The sequence below is a fragment of the Sebastes fasciatus genome, chromosome 18, assembly GCF_043250625.1.
Source record: "Sebastes fasciatus isolate fSebFas1 chromosome 18, fSebFas1.pri, whole genome shotgun sequence".
NCBI classification, from domain to species: domain Eukaryota; kingdom Metazoa; phylum Chordata; class Actinopteri; order Perciformes; family Sebastidae; genus Sebastes; species Sebastes fasciatus.
In genome coordinates, this window is record NC_133812.1 from 9,107,945 (window position 1) to 9,125,025 (window position 17,081).

Here is a 17,081-nt window from a genome sequence, read left to right on the forward strand (position 1 = left end):
GACTACTGACGAAGACATGACACAAAACCTTCATTTTTCTCCCCCCAGGGTACCGGCCGTCTCCCAACCAGCGAGTCCTCTCCAGCCACAGGCTACCTGTCCTGCGTCCAGAAGCCAGAGGCCGTGGTGCACGCCATGAAGGTACTACATTCACTTAATCAATTAGATTTTAGGTTAAAATGGGTGAGAAAACTGTTTTTTTGTTCTGATCACCATCACACTAGTTGAAATCTTAGATTTGTACTGTTCCATGTTGACTTCAAGGTACAGTGTAGGATTTGGCGGCATCTACACCTCCGCTCACTCCTCCCTTTCAAAGATTGCGATAAGCCGCCGAGTGCAAAACCGTGGCAACGCCGTTCTCCTCAGTCAGAGGCCATCCTTACCATAATAACACTACTTTAGGAGCAACAGAAGTCAGACGGTACCACGGTCACACGTTACCGCAGTTTCACCAAGACCCCCGGAAGAGCGCCGGGCTGTGAAGCAAATTTTTGTAGTGGCCAAACGGTGATACTACAACTTCCGTGTCTGTCACATGATGCCATTGGTTCCAAAAAGACTTTTTCCCATTGACTTACATTGGGAAAGAGATGACTGTAAATCAGTGGATATATATTTGTTTTTTTAGGTAAATCAACTTCCCAGTAAGAACACTTGAATAACCCTTATTTAAATCATTAGGTCCTAAAAGTTGTAAAATGCACTAATAGCCAAATCCAGAGGTATTTCCCTTCCTCCGTTCATGTGAATGAGACGGCTGAGTTAAAGGAAACACTACAACGCCTGCTCCATGGGCCCGATGGATGCGGAAGTTCACCGGATGATCCGGGTACTTTATTACTCTGCAGTCGAGCCATTTTGGCTTCATTCGCTACTGAGCAACTCTCATAGGAATGAACAGGAGCCCGCCTCCTGCGCTGTATCCAGTTCTCTTTATACATCCATGAGTTTCACAAGCATGTCGGAGAACTACGGTGGCCTTCAGGTAACGTAGCAACGTGAAAGGCTCTCACTAGAGCCAGTGTTTGGTTTGTCCGTTCTGGGCTACTGTAGAAACATGGCGGGGCAAGATGGCGGACTCGGATCTACACTACTTAAAACATAGTTAGGAATATTATATTCCATTTCTGCTAATAGATCCTCCAAAATGTTACACACTGTTCCTTTCAGTCCCACTTGTTGCTGCCTACTGTCATTTTGTTTAACTTCATTCATTCAGCCTGTTATTGTTGGCGTTTTTCAAATTGATAAAAAAAAGAATAATTTCCATTTTAAAGTTATTTCTGTAAGTTGACTTACAGCAAGTTGTTCAGTTGCATTGACCTCAAAAAAGTCCATCTGTGATGATAATAATCGTCCGATTTGAGTTTAAAACCTTAAAGTGAGAAAAGTGGAAAAAAACTGATGTTACACATAGCAGCTTTCGAGAAAAAATAAGTTTGGAACAGGCACATTTACATTTGTGAAGCTTTGATTTTGCTCCCTGTAACATTACTATATTGGTACTTGTCTCCAGGTGCTGGAGGTCCACGAGAACTTGGACAAGCAGGTTCCGGAGGACTACGAGGACGACCTCAGTGAGAAAGAGAAGGCCATTGTGCGAGAGATGTGCAACGTGAGTGCAACACTTGCTCCCTGACAATTCCTCTCTTGTGTCCACGATGTTCCTGTTTGTTCTGTCTTTCTGTCTGTCTGTTGGTCAGTAAGTTAGTCCTCTTTCTAACTGGGTGCAAATCAGGTCATTTTTTGAGCTGCTTTCACTAATGAGGAGGCCTCATTTGGTTTTGGAATGACACTTGCGGCAGTGTCCCGGGCGCAGCGCTCCCTCTCTCGCTTTCTTTCTATCTATCTATCTCTCTATCTCTGCTCCAAAGCCAACTATATACTGGAAAGCCCTGAGTAGAGGCTCGTAGTTGAGCTGTCAGAGCAATTAAACTGGAGCGGCAGGGAAAAGAACACCCCCGCCTCACCCCTCCATTCCCTCCTCTCCTCCGCCCTCCCACCACTCATCTCCCTCCATCTTTCTGTGTCGGTGCTGAAAGGCCCGGCCCGGGATAAAAAGGTCCGCTGATTAGAGAGAGAAAACGAGAGCAGGGCTATCTAGGCCCTGCAGAGGTATGTGACAGGCCAGGAATCTGGGGAGCACTACAATAGTACCTCTGTAATATCACTGGGATCCCCCGGGGGCCCCTCTCACTCTCTCGCGGAGAGATCTCAGCACCAGAGAGGACAGAGATGCAGAGATAGCTCTCCTGAATCCTGTGTGTGTGTGTGTGTGTGTGTGTGTGTGTGTGTGTGTGCGTGTGTGCGCAGTCAGTCTCTGCAGCTCAAAGTCAAACTGTGAACATTTGAAGTTTTCACTCTTGAAGAAGAAAGTCTTTTTTTTCTCTTCCTAGCCTTACTCTCTCAGTCTCTCAGCCTCTGTGTGTGCCTGTCTCGCTCTTCCTCTTCCCCTCTCAACTCCTCTCTCTGCTTGTGTTTGCAGGTGGTGTGGAGAAAGCTGGGTGATGCAGCAGGATCAAAGCTGTCCATCAGACAGCACCTCTCTGGGAACCAGTTCAAAGGGCCGCTGTAGCGCGGCAACCAGAGAGAAGAGAGAGAGAGAGAGAGAGAAAGAGAGAGAGATCAGGATTTACAGTACCTACACTCACCTGAAAACACCTCTTACTACCTGCGCCTACACAACCCATCATGCCGTGCTCCCTACTGCCTACAGCACCCAGCATTCCTTCAGCAAAAACACTCTTGAGACTGGCTAAGATTGGCTACTACATGCACAACTTTAACATGTTTTTAACTCTCAGTTATGAAGCGTCGACGACTGGCAGCTAGTTTCACTGATTCGCCACTTTTCTTCGTTGATCTCTCTCTGTAAACACTATAAAACACGGTGCCTTCAAATGAAAGTCGTGAGCTTGTGTTTACAACGAGTCGTGAAGTGGTAACTTAAATAATATGCATTTCTTTCCTGCCCCTTACCTCGTAACATCTCTATGCTTTGCTCTAATGCACCCATAGATCGGCGCATCTCGTTGATCCACACGTTTCTTGTGAGACTCACGTGAACTGTGTCGCTTCATGTCGTATTCCGCCCCTGTATGAAACTGAAAAATAACTGGCAAATTTCACCAAAAACTCTGAGAATCGCCTTCCACCGGCTTATAAATAGTTATAAGTAGTTTCACAGTCTTTGTTGTAGCTGCTCTTCCTTCTTCTTTGTGCTAGTTTCCATCATATTCCGCCTAAATCTGCATAGCTTGTGACTTTGCGGTGACTCGCAATTTTCTCCGTCAGGCATAGCGTTGCAGAGACGATGAAATGTTAACCTGCACTTGACCCCACGTGTGCGCAGTTTGACAGCAAACACAGCTCTGTGAAGACAGCCTTCCCTGCTTTTTTTCACAGCCATTTGATAAAAGACAGATTTTTAAAAAGCATCTATCCTGCATTGGTTTGACTTTTGAAAACTAGAGCCGATGAAAATGTGGGACTTTGTCTCAATTTGTGGGGACAAGGGATAAAAATGCTGTGCAGTCCCTCGTAAAGTGTAACACCTGGTCACCCTATAAGCAACGGCAATATTAACGTTACTGTCGGCATCTAGAAGCCACGGAGGCTAACAATTTAGCAAGCGGGTAACATAATGCAGTAAATGCAAAGGCATAATGACAGAGGAATACGATAAGGCCGTTGGGAATATCAACATTTTCCTCAGACATATTATAAAATTACAAAAAAACAAAACAATATACAACAAAAATTACAATAGTAACTTAGTATGCAATGAAAAATTTACTTCCAAGGCCTCCGCCATTTCTGACGTCAACAAACACGTGACAAACTCAGAGCTTTCTGAAACTTTCCACTTACAAAGTTGCGAATACCACATGAGCAGGGCTCACGGACTCTTCTCATGAACACAGTGAACACGACCCCCATTTGAAGGCATCAACACACACCACCTTCAGTTCTTTAGCTGTGCTCCATTAAGCTGACGATACGACATGGTTTCAAGCACAGACCCGATGATAAGGCCGCGGGGGGCAGAGATCTCTCCACATGTTGCCGGGATGTGAAGGCAACACCACGGCGGTATCTTCCGATATAGTACCTCCTATAGAGATCCTAGCTCCTGTCACATGTATCCTCCCTCCTAGTGGTCAACAAGTATAACTAGCATTAGGATTCTAAAGTGTTAACTAATGTGAAACCCACTGTGACCTAGCGCCTTTTTGCTCATAAGACAAGTCTATGGATAATAAAGTCTAGAGATCACTGTTAACTTGTGTATATTGTGTATAAAAACCATAGCACTACTTCATTGTTATTGTTGATTTTACTTTTATTTTGTATTCTAGCGTGGCCATGTGATCAATTATTTAGTTTGAGAAAGCACACACACAACCGGACCTTAAACAGGGTTTGCTTTTGGTAAAAAAAAAAAAATGTTTTTTTTTATTCTTTTCCAGATGAATTGGTATTATTCCTTCTCTCTGTAACCTCTGAACGTGTATCAAGGCCATTCTGAATCAAAACCATCTTCCATGAGCTAATGGATCATTTTCTGACTTTGTGGAATTAACTAAAAAATTGTATGCTGTGTGCATGCTCGACAATCATTTTCTCAGGTTGGGAGGGCTACAGCTTTACCTTTGCCCATCTGTGACTGCGTGTTTGTGTGCGTGTGTTGGCGTGCATGTGTGTGTGGAAGGAGACTGAATGGCTCTCTAGCAGCTGTAGCATCTGCCTGTGAATCCTCTTCTTCTCTATTGAACCCTGGTTACAACTCGGTTGAAGACTGCTGAAGGCATTTGCTGAATCCATACAAAAAGCCTTGTCCCATTAAAAGACAAATTTCAAGGCCAAATATTAAACTTCAGTTTGGATGGCTCCTAATTCCCTGTTTATTGTTTTATATCTCAGTAGATGAAAAACTTTTCTTAAAGCTCAGTCCTTTTCTGTGGATTCAGCAGGTGTGTTTACGCGGCGCATGTTTCTTAACGTTGAATCTTTTTATTTCTTAGAATACGAGAGATAGGTCTTCCCTTAGATGTCTCCTGAAAACACTAACATTTAAGTATTTCTTGATGTCAGAATGAACAAATGCTGTTTGTCAGAGTATTTATTGCCAGGTTGTCAGATAGAGATGGAGCGCTATCAGTAACTGAACAGTCATGTTTTTAAATTTATCATATTTACTCAAACTGTAAAGGTATTTGGTAGATAAGATTAGTGACTGGCAGCTCAGGCTCTCCCATCTCTAGTGTTATTTGTTCCAAATTAGAACATTTCTGAGGCTGCCCGCCACGCACCTCTCAAACAACGGGGTCAAAACTAAATCAAAGTATGGTTTTTTAAAAGTGTCCTTTTTTCTAGGAACTGATTTGAAGCCATGATGCAAATTTTGAATACTTTATAAATGGCATTTGATTTGAAATGTGCCACATGTTTTTCTTCTGCATGGTGTTTTGATTTGGAACCCAACTGTCTTTCCTTTTTTTTTTAAAAAACATCTATAGTGTTTCTTTTTTTCTGCCTATATGCTAAAACCACACAGTACAGAATCCTAGATCCTACAGCGTACATGTACATTCCTGTAGTAACTAGCTGTATAACTTCTTTTCATGAGATAAGATGAATATTTGGCAGGTGAAAAGAAACCGTGAAATAGGCCACTTTTAGAGAAATCTGGGAGAAAATAAACAAAGTTGGTTAATGATACTGTGAAGTTCTGTCTTTATTTGATTCATTTCTTCAGTGGATGAGTTAGACTGCCCTCTGTTGGCACAGTACTGGAAGTAAAACTGCTGATTTTTTTTCTATGAAGTTCTGTACATGAGTGATTCCCAACTCCCAAATAATAAACATAACTCGACTAAAACATAGAATTGTGATTGGTGTGATGACTCCTACCTTTCCCTGTCAATCTGCCATATTTTCCAGATCCCTGGTAGCAGGGGTTTGTTAGGGTCAACTGGTAACACCTGTTCCCAGTCTGTAAAGCCCTCTCGCTGTTACTGGCAGTGTCCCATTAGTTTACCCTTATGACCTTACCCTTATCACTCATGCACACTTACACTCCTGATTGTGTCAATTTATTTAATAAAATATCTTTTGTTAACATTTGATCATGGTGCAACTGCTTTTTGTTGTGGCCACTTGAGCCAGGTTATAACAAATGGGGGCTATCTGTGAAAACGTGAGTTTGGTGCTGCAGGTAGCAGCAGGTGCATGGTGTTGATTGTGCAGCTGATTAGTGACTTCTTGGTCCAGCTGTGTGCTTTGTTACCAGAGCTGCTTTTGGTTTCTGGTTTTGGGAGATTCACCATGTGTTTTCTGCAGGAAGCATTGACTGTTGTGCTGTTCAGAAGGTAAGCGTTTCTGTTTTGATACGCTGTTTTACAGAGATTTCCTTTTAGGCTGTTGTAGTGGGGCAGTTAAGCATAACAGTTGTGCATTTTGCGATAAAAGCAACAAATTTGGCACAGATGTAGGTTTATATGTTATGAAAAGATATAGATATCGGGGCGCTTCAAATTTGGCCCCTGAGGGGCGTGGCAGCCATTTTTCAAAATGGCTGCCAAATAGGCGCTAAATATTCCAAAATGTTGCAGAAAACTGATTTTATGATTTCCAAGGTGTGTTCAAGCTGATTAGATCAGATGTCAGAAGATCACAGACATGGTTTTTTCCATAGTGTAGTATGGTGTTTCCCCTTTTGTTCTGTTCTGTTTTTTTTTAATTATTATTATAGTTATGTGGCAACATGGTTAGTGTCAGTTGTTTGCGAACTGTCTTGGGGGCACATCCATGTTATTTTGTGGGGTTGTCTGCTTGCATGTCCGCTGGTTTTCAGTGCATAAATAGACCTTTTTTTCACAGCAGACATTTTGACATGTCATCGTAGGAAAATCACAGGTGAAATTGATAACATTAACAATGGCTCAGTTCCATTAAGTGTCCCGGTAAGCTATTCCAATGAGCCAGCATTCACACAATAACAGGGCCTCCCTTAAGTGGAATGCAGCCATAATTAATGTTATTAAACACACCTGTGCTTATCCTATTATGACAATTCAAAATATCGGCTGTGAAAATTTTCCAAACCATAAAAAAAAAAAAACGTTCAATGACGTACAAACCAAACCTTGGGCTTGTTTAACCATTGCACCACTATTAAATACAGGCCTGCTAATTATTTGATGAGGTGCCAGAGATATAGAGCATGCAATTATCTGAACATAGGCCTTCTTGACCATTATGTAGCCTGCCTCCTTTCATGTATAAAATCAGTGTTATGGCTTTATATAATAATACAATTCATTACTATCAATTTATAGAGTTCAAGCATATTGAAGATGGTTGTTTTTCTTCTTCCTAATGTTCAAAACAAACTAAAAAAAACAGCATTACAATCCGTTGCACCTTTAGTAAATCCCTGCCGCAAGCAACGTGAAGTTTGGTTAGGCAGTTAGGGGGAAATTCACCTGTTGAGGGGTTGTCATTTGCCATAGGCTAAGTGTGTGTGTCTGGAAGTGAACACATTATTTTCTGTGTAAGTATGGCTTCCTTGTCTGAGTTTTTTGTTGATGCTCCTACTGCTGTCTTTGTAAGTGCTGTAAAAAGGATCAGCCGATGCAAATAGGCTAGCTGACCATTATGGCATTGTGGCGAAGAAAAACTGTAAGGATGTTGTTTGCACCAGCAGCTGTGCAGACAGCTGGTTGGCTTTTGAGTAGCAGAAAGAGTTGTTAGCAATGCAGTTTAAGCAAGAGACGTTATGTTTAAAAGTGGACATGGAAAAGCAACTTGTGTTAAGAGAAACTTCAGCAAGCAGAGTAGCTGAGTTGGAAAAAATGCAGCTGGTGGAGAAGCTTGAGTTGAAGAAACTTTGGCTTAAACACTGAGAGAATGAAATTGGAGTTAGAACAGTTGTTATGACCTGGCTCGAGTGAACATAATAAAAAGACACACCGTGATCAAATGTTAACAAAAGATATTTTATTAAATCAGATCAAACCAAACTAAATAAAGTAAATTAAATTACAAAATAAGGATGAAGATGTAGCGCAGGTGTTGACCCTAACGACCAGGTATCTGGAAAAACTAAAACCTCCATTTGTGTTAAGGAGGAAAAAGAAACAGCCAAATAGTATTACATATTGGAGTAATATTAAGTAAATTTACAGTAACCAGTAACCTGCCGATCAACCTTAGTCAGTTGTGACACATTAACAATTGTAATTGAGAGTACGTGAAAACTAGTTGGCAAAAAGTCAAAGATAAATGGTTGAAAACAATGAAATATGGATAAATGGTGAAATTTTTTCACATACATACAGGCATTTGGGGGCAAAGCCATTTTTGTTGGAGGTGTAGTAATGTGACGTCACTGTGTGTAAATGTATAGATAAAAAGTTGAAATAGTTAGCTACTGAAGAAGCTCAAAGTACGTTTAAACAGTGAACATAACGTTACCTAAAAGTAATGTATAATGTATGTATGTTGGTTAAATGGAAACATATTGCAACTATATCCACTTTTATATAATGAATAGCTTTAAATAACATCCAGTTTAATTCACTCATAAGAACATACGAGTGGTGCAGATGAAGAGGTACTTGAATCCATCTGACAAACGGTGGGAGCCACTGCTGTACATAATGAATCCAGCTACAACATAATGATCTCATCTTTTTACCTTATACAGATTAAAAACACACTACTCAGTTAACTTCAAAGTAGGAAAAGCAGGTCTTTATTGTCCTAAGTGCCACTCAGACACAAAAGCAAAGCTGCGTGCAGGATACAGAGAAGAGAAGCCAGACTAAGGCACGTATGGATAGAAACTCTCAAAAGCAATGCCTAAAAGAAAAGAACAGATATGTACAAATATACCTTAGACTGTCCAGTGTTAGACACGGTTGGTTTGATGACTATCTAGTTACTGTTATTCTGTCTGCAGTGCAGATTCACTAAAGAGAATGGGACAGGAAATAAATGTGATAAAATGAATGCTATGGTAGCGGAAATATCTAGCAACATGACCTCAGTGTTCTCACAGAATAGAAAGTAATATGACAAAAAAAGGATATACAGCATGTTTGAACAAACTGATGAACATTTCTCAGTGTGATAGTCCTTTTTATATATGACTACTGCATGTCATGTACAACCATCTCATGATTTTACGCTGTTTTTCTCAGCAAAACTTGAGAAAAGCAAAACAGATTGCAGGGAAAAGGACACTGGTATGACTGAAAATAGGAGGAAAACCAAAATGAGGGTGATAGACTATAGAAGTATAAGAGTCAACATTTGATCTACTCAAAAAGATAAAGTAAAAACAGTACATTTCATCACCCCACAATTAAAGAATGAGTATTGTGTGACAAAACTAAATTCAGGGTGCTAATATTTCCTGGTGCATTTCCAGAACAATAACAATGAGAAGACGGTATTTGTGATAAGATCCTGGAACTAGATGAAGTACCATCCTGTACATGTTAAAGCTACTTCAGGTTCTCATAACAATACTGTCCAGACCTCACTTTTCCTTTTCAAGTCTATTTATTGTTAAGCCTTCATTAAGAACCTCAACAAAAGTCAAGTGAACAAGCGCTCCCTCCGTTTTCTACCAGCCGAATAACACAAGTTCCTGGTTCCAGTTCAGAGACTGTGGTTTCACTCTCATCTCATCCAACCACCGTGATTCATAGGCATGCCAGGCGGAGGGGGCAGGGGCACCTGTGACTGTCCTGGGGGCACGGGGGGTGGAGGATAACCCCCAGGCGGGAGGCCTATAACCTGAGGGGGCACGTGGCCCAGAGGCATGCGTGGAGGCGGAGGGTAGTTGTTGTAGCCCGGCGGCGGATACGCTGGCGCCAAGTTGGGCGGCGGGTAGTTGGAAGGAGGCGGCGGAGGGCCTGGAGGCGGTTGCGCGGGCGGCGGATAGACGTGGGGGTGATACTGCGGTATCGGGGGCGCGTAGCTGGGCGGCATCGGGGCGTAGGAGGGACCTTCCGTCTTCATCATCGACTGCAGGCTCTGGTAGCCTTCTCCCGACATGTAGGAGCTGGTGGTGGACATGATGTAGTTGGAGGGCGGAGGCGGAGGAGGGCGATGGGGTAAGGGAGGGGGCTTGTGTGGAGGTGGAGCGTGCGGTAGAGGAGGAGCCACTTCATTTAATGGTTCTGCTTCCACAGGAGGGGCTGGAGCCGGAGCTTTGCGGTCTGCAGGAAATGACAAGGAGAAAACAAATTGTTAAAAAGTTGGCATCATCTTTCTTGTAAAAAAAACACGAGGCTACTCATCCACCCCCCCATGATCTCAAATAACCTCTCCATTCCCAGACTGTGAGCACACAGCTAGACCAAGACTGCAGCCACATAGGAGGTCTCATTATCAGGCTCAAGCACTAATCAGATTGGTCTGGGAGAGGTTGGGAGCATGCGTGTGTTGCGAAACGTAATGTCCAGACGAGTTGCTGGTTATGTAAGCAGACTGAGAGGACTAAAGACTTTGGGTTGCTTTCTAAGCTGGAGTCCCAGGCGGGGGGTTCTTGGCTGCTCAATATGCCAGTATTTGATGCCACACGCAAACAGACAGCAGGGTGTTTGAGAGGATGCCAGCTCATACCTGCACTCTAAATCACTCGGATCTTCCTCACAATATTAGACTGAAGGAAGGCGGTAAACAGTCCGGTCTTACCTGGGGGAGGCTGCGATGTAGGCAGAGGGGGCATCGGGCTCTCCAGTCTAGGAATCTTTAAACCAACTTGTTCTGTAAATTAAAACACATCGGTCAATAACGATGCAAAAGCTTTTTTAAATTCGGTGAATGCATTAGGGAACTTTGCTGTAGGCTTGAATATTCAGAAAATCCTAAAGCCTGCCAGGAAAATACTAATCCCAGACACTTCGGTATATATCTGTAATCTTGCCAATACTTTATCTAAATTGAAGTCATGTTAATTAGCAAAACTTTTCTTGGAGGTATTTCAGTGGACGTTTTACAAGATATGAAGTTTTAAAACACAAATGAGCAGAATTTTGCCTTTAACAAAAGTCTTACCCGGAGCCTTTGGTTCATCTTTCGGGGATGTCTGGAAAAAAAACAACATAAAAACATGAATGCAAATTACTCAGTTCCCACTTTGAGGTAGGTTGTGTTGAGCGTATGACACAAGTCAAACACGCACACAAGTTGTAGGATCTGTTGGACATTTTAAATAAACAAATATAGAAATCTAAATCGGGGGACTTTCTAATAGGGCTGGGACGATACATCTATCTCCCGATTTGATATGTATCACGATTCTACAAGTATTGCGATTTATTAACTTTTTTTAACACTAGACCAGGGGAAAAAGTTGAATCATACACTTTTACTTTGGAAAATATCTAAATTGATAAAGTAAAAATGTTTGATTTTCAGCATGTATGTAGTCAGAGATGTCCTGAAGTCAAATATATCAGTCATTGTCAGGCATTATTTATTAATACATTTTACTTCACAAATAAGTGGTATTTTCTTTTTAATATATAAACGACATGTAATGTTTAATACTTCTGGTGAATATAATCCAATCAATCTTATTTCCATAGATGTGTTTTGTAGAGACAGTTCCATTTGTAAACACCTTATTTTGAAAAACAGACGTGGTTACACATGTATACTTCCACTAACTTCGTCAAGTCTGTCTCTAGCTCTTACTTTTAGCTCCATTCTCTCCGTTCTCTTTATACATCCATGGTCAGCTCCATCAGGGCCGTTTGAATACATTTAACATAAATGTCAGTATATGGGTGCTCTACAGTTGTAGCGTCAGACCGCATGTTACCGCAATACGATAACGGTTCCTGTCCATGACAGAGTTAGCATGCAGCTCTGCTTTTCCTGGCAATGTGTGAAAGACAAAGTGTTTCCATACTTTACTGTACGTGTAGTGTTTATCACTTTGGATTTAAAATGTGAGGGTGTAGGTCGTATCCACGCAGACCCTCCGCCGTTTAATACTTTCTCGTTTCGGCTCGCTGCGGCCGACTGCGGTTTGTTTTGGTTAACGGATAGGGAACAGATATGACGTCATGTTACTCAGACTACAACAATAAAAGCGGTAACTTCCTTCTACCGTCGCATAGATTCAAATGAAGCAAATATGGATTATGGCATTAAAAAAATCTATTTCAAAAAATAAATTGCGATACATGGGTGAATCCATTTTTTTTCCCACCCCTACTTACTAGTGGCCTTGGCTTTACACCAAAGACAATGCAATTCAAGCCTGTACTCACGTGTGAGCGTTTGAGCTGGCGTGCAGGGCTGCCTCCCTGAGGGGACGTCTTCTTCGGTGGTGGGGGAGGAGGGGCGGGGACTGGTGGTAGTCCCTGTGGCATTGGAGGGATGGGGATCTGAGGGACAGCAGCCCTCTCCTTCTCCTGGATCTGCTGAGGAATGGGCTTGTTGCCCTGAGAGTACAGATCCAGGATCTGGTGGCAAATGTCTGGAAGACAAAAGACATGTTTTGTTGAGATATGTCTGAGGAGATGAAACATATCGTAGGAGAAGCAGAAAGTGTCGCGATAAGTACCTTCGAGCAGCTCAACTGGGACGTCCTGCACAAACTGCTCCCACCAGCGGCGTGATGACTGCTTGGCGGTCCACTCCTGGATGTCAAACTTACACAGGCGGCCGGCCAGGTACATGACGGCTACCGCAATGATCTCTGGTTCCCACTGCAGAGACAGCATGGTGCACAGGCTGCCAGGGAAACAGGCAATATGGTTACAGAAAAGAGAAGATGACATGCAACAAAGGGCCCTGGCTGCATCTTAAACCACTAGGCTACTATGACCATATAATATAATATATACAGTACATATAATTCATTCATTATAAACAAACACTTCCTACTGTAAAGCCCGTTTATGTAATATTTTAACGCAGATATTTACCAACCAGCAGGTTAAGTGATAGTTTTGAATACAAAGCGTATCCCTGACGCACTGCACTACAGAAGAAGTCATCTGTAATCCAAAGAGAGTATTACATGCCAGCTGCTCACCTGTCATTGACAAAGGTCCACGCCATTTGCAGCACCTTGCACACTTTATTCTTCTCTCCTTTAACAAGAAGAAAAAAGATCCATAAGTTTCCCAGATTCCTAGAGCCATCAAGTATCCCCCTCTGTGGATAATACTTATCCCGTCGTCTCACCTTTGAGCTGCTTGACATAGCGCAGCAGGAACATGTAAGGGTGCTCCACCTGCAGGTCAAATTTGATAGTCTGGAGCAAAATTCTCTCCAACACCATCACCTCCTCCTGTTGAAAGAAATATACCTTAAATATTCCTGTTGGTGAGAACACTACACACTGGCATACCTGGAGCTTTAACATCACATCTACAATATTTACTAGTGACTTGAAAAAAAGTGCATCACAGCATCATGTAGTAAAGTAAAACGATTTTTCTGAGGCTCTGTAGTACTCTGTAGTAATCAAATTAAACTATGGTGTATGGAAACCACTGCATGTTACCAGGTGTTGGCTGCCCTGCAGTACGCAGGTGAGCGCAGGTTAATTGCATTTCAATAAGTCTTTTTCGATTCAAAAGAAACTCCTTGACTGAGACAGTAAAGTATACCTTTGAACTTACAATGGCCAGTGTAAACAGGGGAAATGTTTCAAGACAACCGAGTAAAAGAAAAACTGCACCTTTGGATCATCTCCAAACTGGGCAAACTGCACATCGTTCAATAGGCTGCGGGCTGTTTTGATGATGTCTTTACACTTCTTTGGAGTTTCCTCCACTTTCCCCGCCAGGAAAAGACAGCACGCACCCGTCACCTGTCGGGACACAAATCACAACATTAAACACACACATTTAGTCTACTTGAAGGAAGAGTGGGAAAACTCAGGATAACTATTCGCTGAACTTACATATCTGGGGAACTGCTTGAAGGAGTGGAACATGTAGAAGCGGTGGAAATATATGATGCCGGTTGCCAGTGTGTCATAGTGTCTGATGACTGTCAAGGATCTCACAGAAACAATTATAAATAATAATTGTAGTAATAATAATAATAATAATAATTAATAGTCAAGTCAAGTTCTTCAGCAGCTACAATATGTACAACTAATCCTAACAAAAGATGTTTCACTTTGACTGTGCCGTTATGATCATTAGAAATAATTAGAACATATTAATGTAACTTCTGTGGAAGTGTAGCGTAAAGTCAGAAAAAGGACACAGTATTTTAGTTGTATAAGTTCTTCAAAGTTTGGATGCTGTTTGGATGTATTTCATTAGGCACTAACAGAAATAAGTGTCACTGATTTATTGTTTAAGATAGATAGCATTCAAATCAATCAGTCAAGGATACAGGCCAAGTCTGGTCCCCACGTCAAAAATGAAGCGGGCTCCTTCTCTCCGGTACCGGGCCTCTGTGCCAGGGTCCAGGCCTTCAGACTGGGAGGGGGTGTGGGCTAAATCCTTCTTGTCCCAGTACCAGCATGGCTTGATGTGGTCCAGAATTAACTGGCCTGAAAAGTTCTCCTTGAATTCCTTCATTTGCTGAGGAGAGGCAACGGTGGATGGACCCGCTGCACTGGACTGCCAAGATACAATGCATAAAACAGGACTGCAATTATAGAAACACAATTTACAAGCCATTAATGTTGAAGACAAGAGTAGCAACTTCCCCTGAATACTAGCAGTGGTGGTGTAGTTGGCAAAACTCTCAGATACATAATCTCTGTCAGTGTCAGTTTTCCCCTAATTAAGTCTGAATATTTTTTATATCTGGTATATTTGTTTTGTACTTTGCACTAATAACTTTTTTACTAACATGTTTTGCACTATGGAACTGTGATGCTGGGAACTTGAATTTCCCTCGGGATCAATAAAGTTACTATGTATCTATCTATCTTTGCAATACTACTTTTCACATTCTCATGTGCAATATCACTGTTCATTGTGTGCAATATTACTTATTTTTCTGTTTGTTGGCTTACTTTAACTTTTTTATTGTACTTATCTTATTTACTCATTTTACTAAATGTATCTTACTTAATTGTTATTCTATTAGGCACTGGTGCTAGAAATAGTACTTTTTTAAATCTTATACACTTGAACTTGTTGTAATTTTGTTGTATTTTTGAGCAATCTCTGGCAAAAGAATTTCCTTCGTGATCAATAAAGTTATTATTTATCTATCTATTTAAAAGGGGGATAGTTTATTTATTTGGCAACCTGTGACAACCCTGAAACTTCAGCTATAAAAATGAAATCTGAGATTTAAAATCTGTACTTGTATTAATAACAGCGAATGTAAACACTGGATGTAATTAGCACACAAACCATTTGTGTTCATAGTACAAACTAGGCTATATGAATCATTATTGGGTAGATGTTACTAAGCTTACGTCAGCTGTTAACAGTTTACTCAAGAAGCAATCCCCCGAATTAGCATAACGAACCTGGCAACAGCTCACTAGCATTCAATGGTATTAGCCTCGGCTAGCTCCAAGCTAACAAGCTAACCTGCTCTGCTCGAGGTCTCAACGCCGCCGAGGCTCCACGTCTAAACTACTCACAGCTCGAGAATCCTCCCTCTGTTTGTGATGAAACACGACTCTTACCTTTAACATGTAGCCGTCTCAGTAAATCACCCAAAACACCAGACCGCTGTGTGAGTAATCCGCCGCTATTCAGAGAAGTCTGTTAACGAGAGAGTCACAACAGTCCCCATTGTAACCAGGACACCGACATTATGGAGGAGCACGTCGGAGTCGGGACGCTGCTGCGTGACGTCATTACGCAGGACATGTGATTAGTGATGGGAATTTCGGCTCTTTTTAGTGAGCCAGATCATTTGGCTCAGCTCACCAAGAAGAGCCGGCTCTTTCGGCTCCCAAACGGATCTTCGTTTTAACACTTCTGACTTTTATAATTCAGCCAAATTAAGCGCTGTTTTGACCTATGATTAGTATGTGTGCACATATATCACTTATCAGCCAAAGACTCATCCCCCCTCGGCACAAAGCGCCTGGGTCAGTCCTTCATGCTGGTAGCCATCAGGCTCCACAACCAAGACTGACCCCTAAATGAGAACTATGAGGACTTTAAGAACTTTAAACATGCACTATCTGCAACCATCTTGGACTCTAACCACTGGCGCACTTTACACTTACTTTACACTTTACAATATACATCCTATATACCACTTTATAGACTGCACATATGTACATATTATATTTATTTATTGTACATACTACATTTATTTATTTATTGACGGACTGCACACACTATGTTCACCCATTCACTCTGTATCTTTTATATCTCTATTATTGTTTTATAATTTTTGTATACCTGTACCGCTCCTGTGTTTCACTCTGTTTGCTGATGTTTGCTGATGTTGCTGCTTTGACACCTGAATTTCCCTCTGGGGATTAATAAAGGTTCATCTTATCTTATCTTATCTTATATCACTTAAATGATTCAATATAATTATACTAAACCTTATAATTTCCAGAATATCATAATTTTACATGCTGCTTCGTTTCCGACTGTCACTTATCTTGTCTGCTATTTGCGCACCGCACTCCTCTCTCTTTTTCTCTCCTCCTCTTCCTCCTGCTCTGTACCTGTAGACTGTCAGCGCGCCGTGCATCCCCACCTGCTTGATGGTATGATCCTTTCAGTCACAGTCAGTGCATGGAGTGCCCGTGGCGCAGAGAAGATCGTCCTATCATTCTGCCTTGAATTAATTAAAGAAAAAAAAGAAAGAAAAAAAAACGGCTCTCGGACGGGAGCCGGCTCTTATCGTTCACTTAAAAGAGCCGGCTCTTTGAACCGGCTCGTTCGTGACCAACACATCACTAATACACATGTGCTGGGGTTACATTTTTGGATTTATCTTTTTCTCTGCTGTATTAATTTATTCAGCCTAACCTAATCCTGCTACTAGAAAACCCCAAGCAAGATATTACGTGAGAAAATTAATATTTTCTTGGTAAGTATGATGTATGTATGTGTAAGTATGCACCCTCAGCCTGGATTTGCTCCAAAATGACC

General features: G+C 41.7%; 2 protein-coding genes across 6 annotated transcripts in view; one reads left to right on the plus strand and one right to left on the minus strand.

Annotated features, from left to right (window-relative positions):
- The window catches only part of ccdc85cb (coiled-coil domain containing 85C, b), a 57,763-nt gene extending 52,039 nt beyond the window's left edge, over positions 1-5,724 (plus strand). For all 4 annotated transcript variants that reach the window (XM_074616520.1, XM_074616523.1, XM_074616521.1 and 1 more), the window contains 3 exons: positions 49-141; positions 1,520-1,618; positions 2,489-5,724. In XM_074616520.1, the coding sequence (XP_074472621.1) occupies positions 49-141; positions 1,520-1,618; positions 2,489-2,578 (282 nt within the window). In that variant the 3' untranslated portion in view covers positions 2,579-5,724. The remainder of the gene's footprint in view (positions 1-48; positions 142-1,519; positions 1,619-2,488) is intronic.
- Positions 5,725-8,738: 3,014 nt separating this feature from the next.
- ccnk (cyclin K) lies at positions 8,739-15,788 on the minus strand. Of its 2 annotated transcripts, none has more exons than XM_074615517.1 (11): positions 15,647-15,788; positions 14,389-14,618; positions 13,946-14,027; positions 13,721-13,852; positions 13,222-13,327; positions 13,070-13,127; positions 12,596-12,765; positions 12,300-12,508; positions 11,077-11,107; positions 10,714-10,785; positions 8,739-10,235 (listed from the first exon to the last, which is right to left on the minus strand). In XM_074615517.1, exons 1-11 carry the CDS (start codon positions 15,653-15,655, stop codon positions 9,694-9,696), a joined length of 1,641 nt encoding a protein of 546 aa, XP_074471618.1. In that variant the 5' UTR covers positions 15,656-15,788; the 3' UTR covers positions 8,739-9,693. The 2 variants fall into 2 exon arrangements, with proteins under 2 accessions (XP_074471618.1, XP_074471619.1); XM_074615518.1 differs by having other exon boundaries at positions 14,389-14,646; positions 15,647-15,783.
- Positions 15,789-17,081: the final 1,293 nt, after the last annotated feature.

Excerpts from the sequence above, each read along its gene's own strand:
- ccnk (XM_074615517.1), bottom strand. Across the intron at positions 14,028-14,388 it reads GTGGGGACCAGACTTGGCCT|ACACTATGACACACTGGCAA; the intron begins GTATCCTTGACT and ends GACAGTCATCAG. Across the intron at positions 13,328-13,720 it reads AGTTTGGAGATGATCCAAAG|GAGGAGGTGATGGTGTTGGA; the intron begins GTGCAGTTTTTC and ends TTCTTTCAACAG.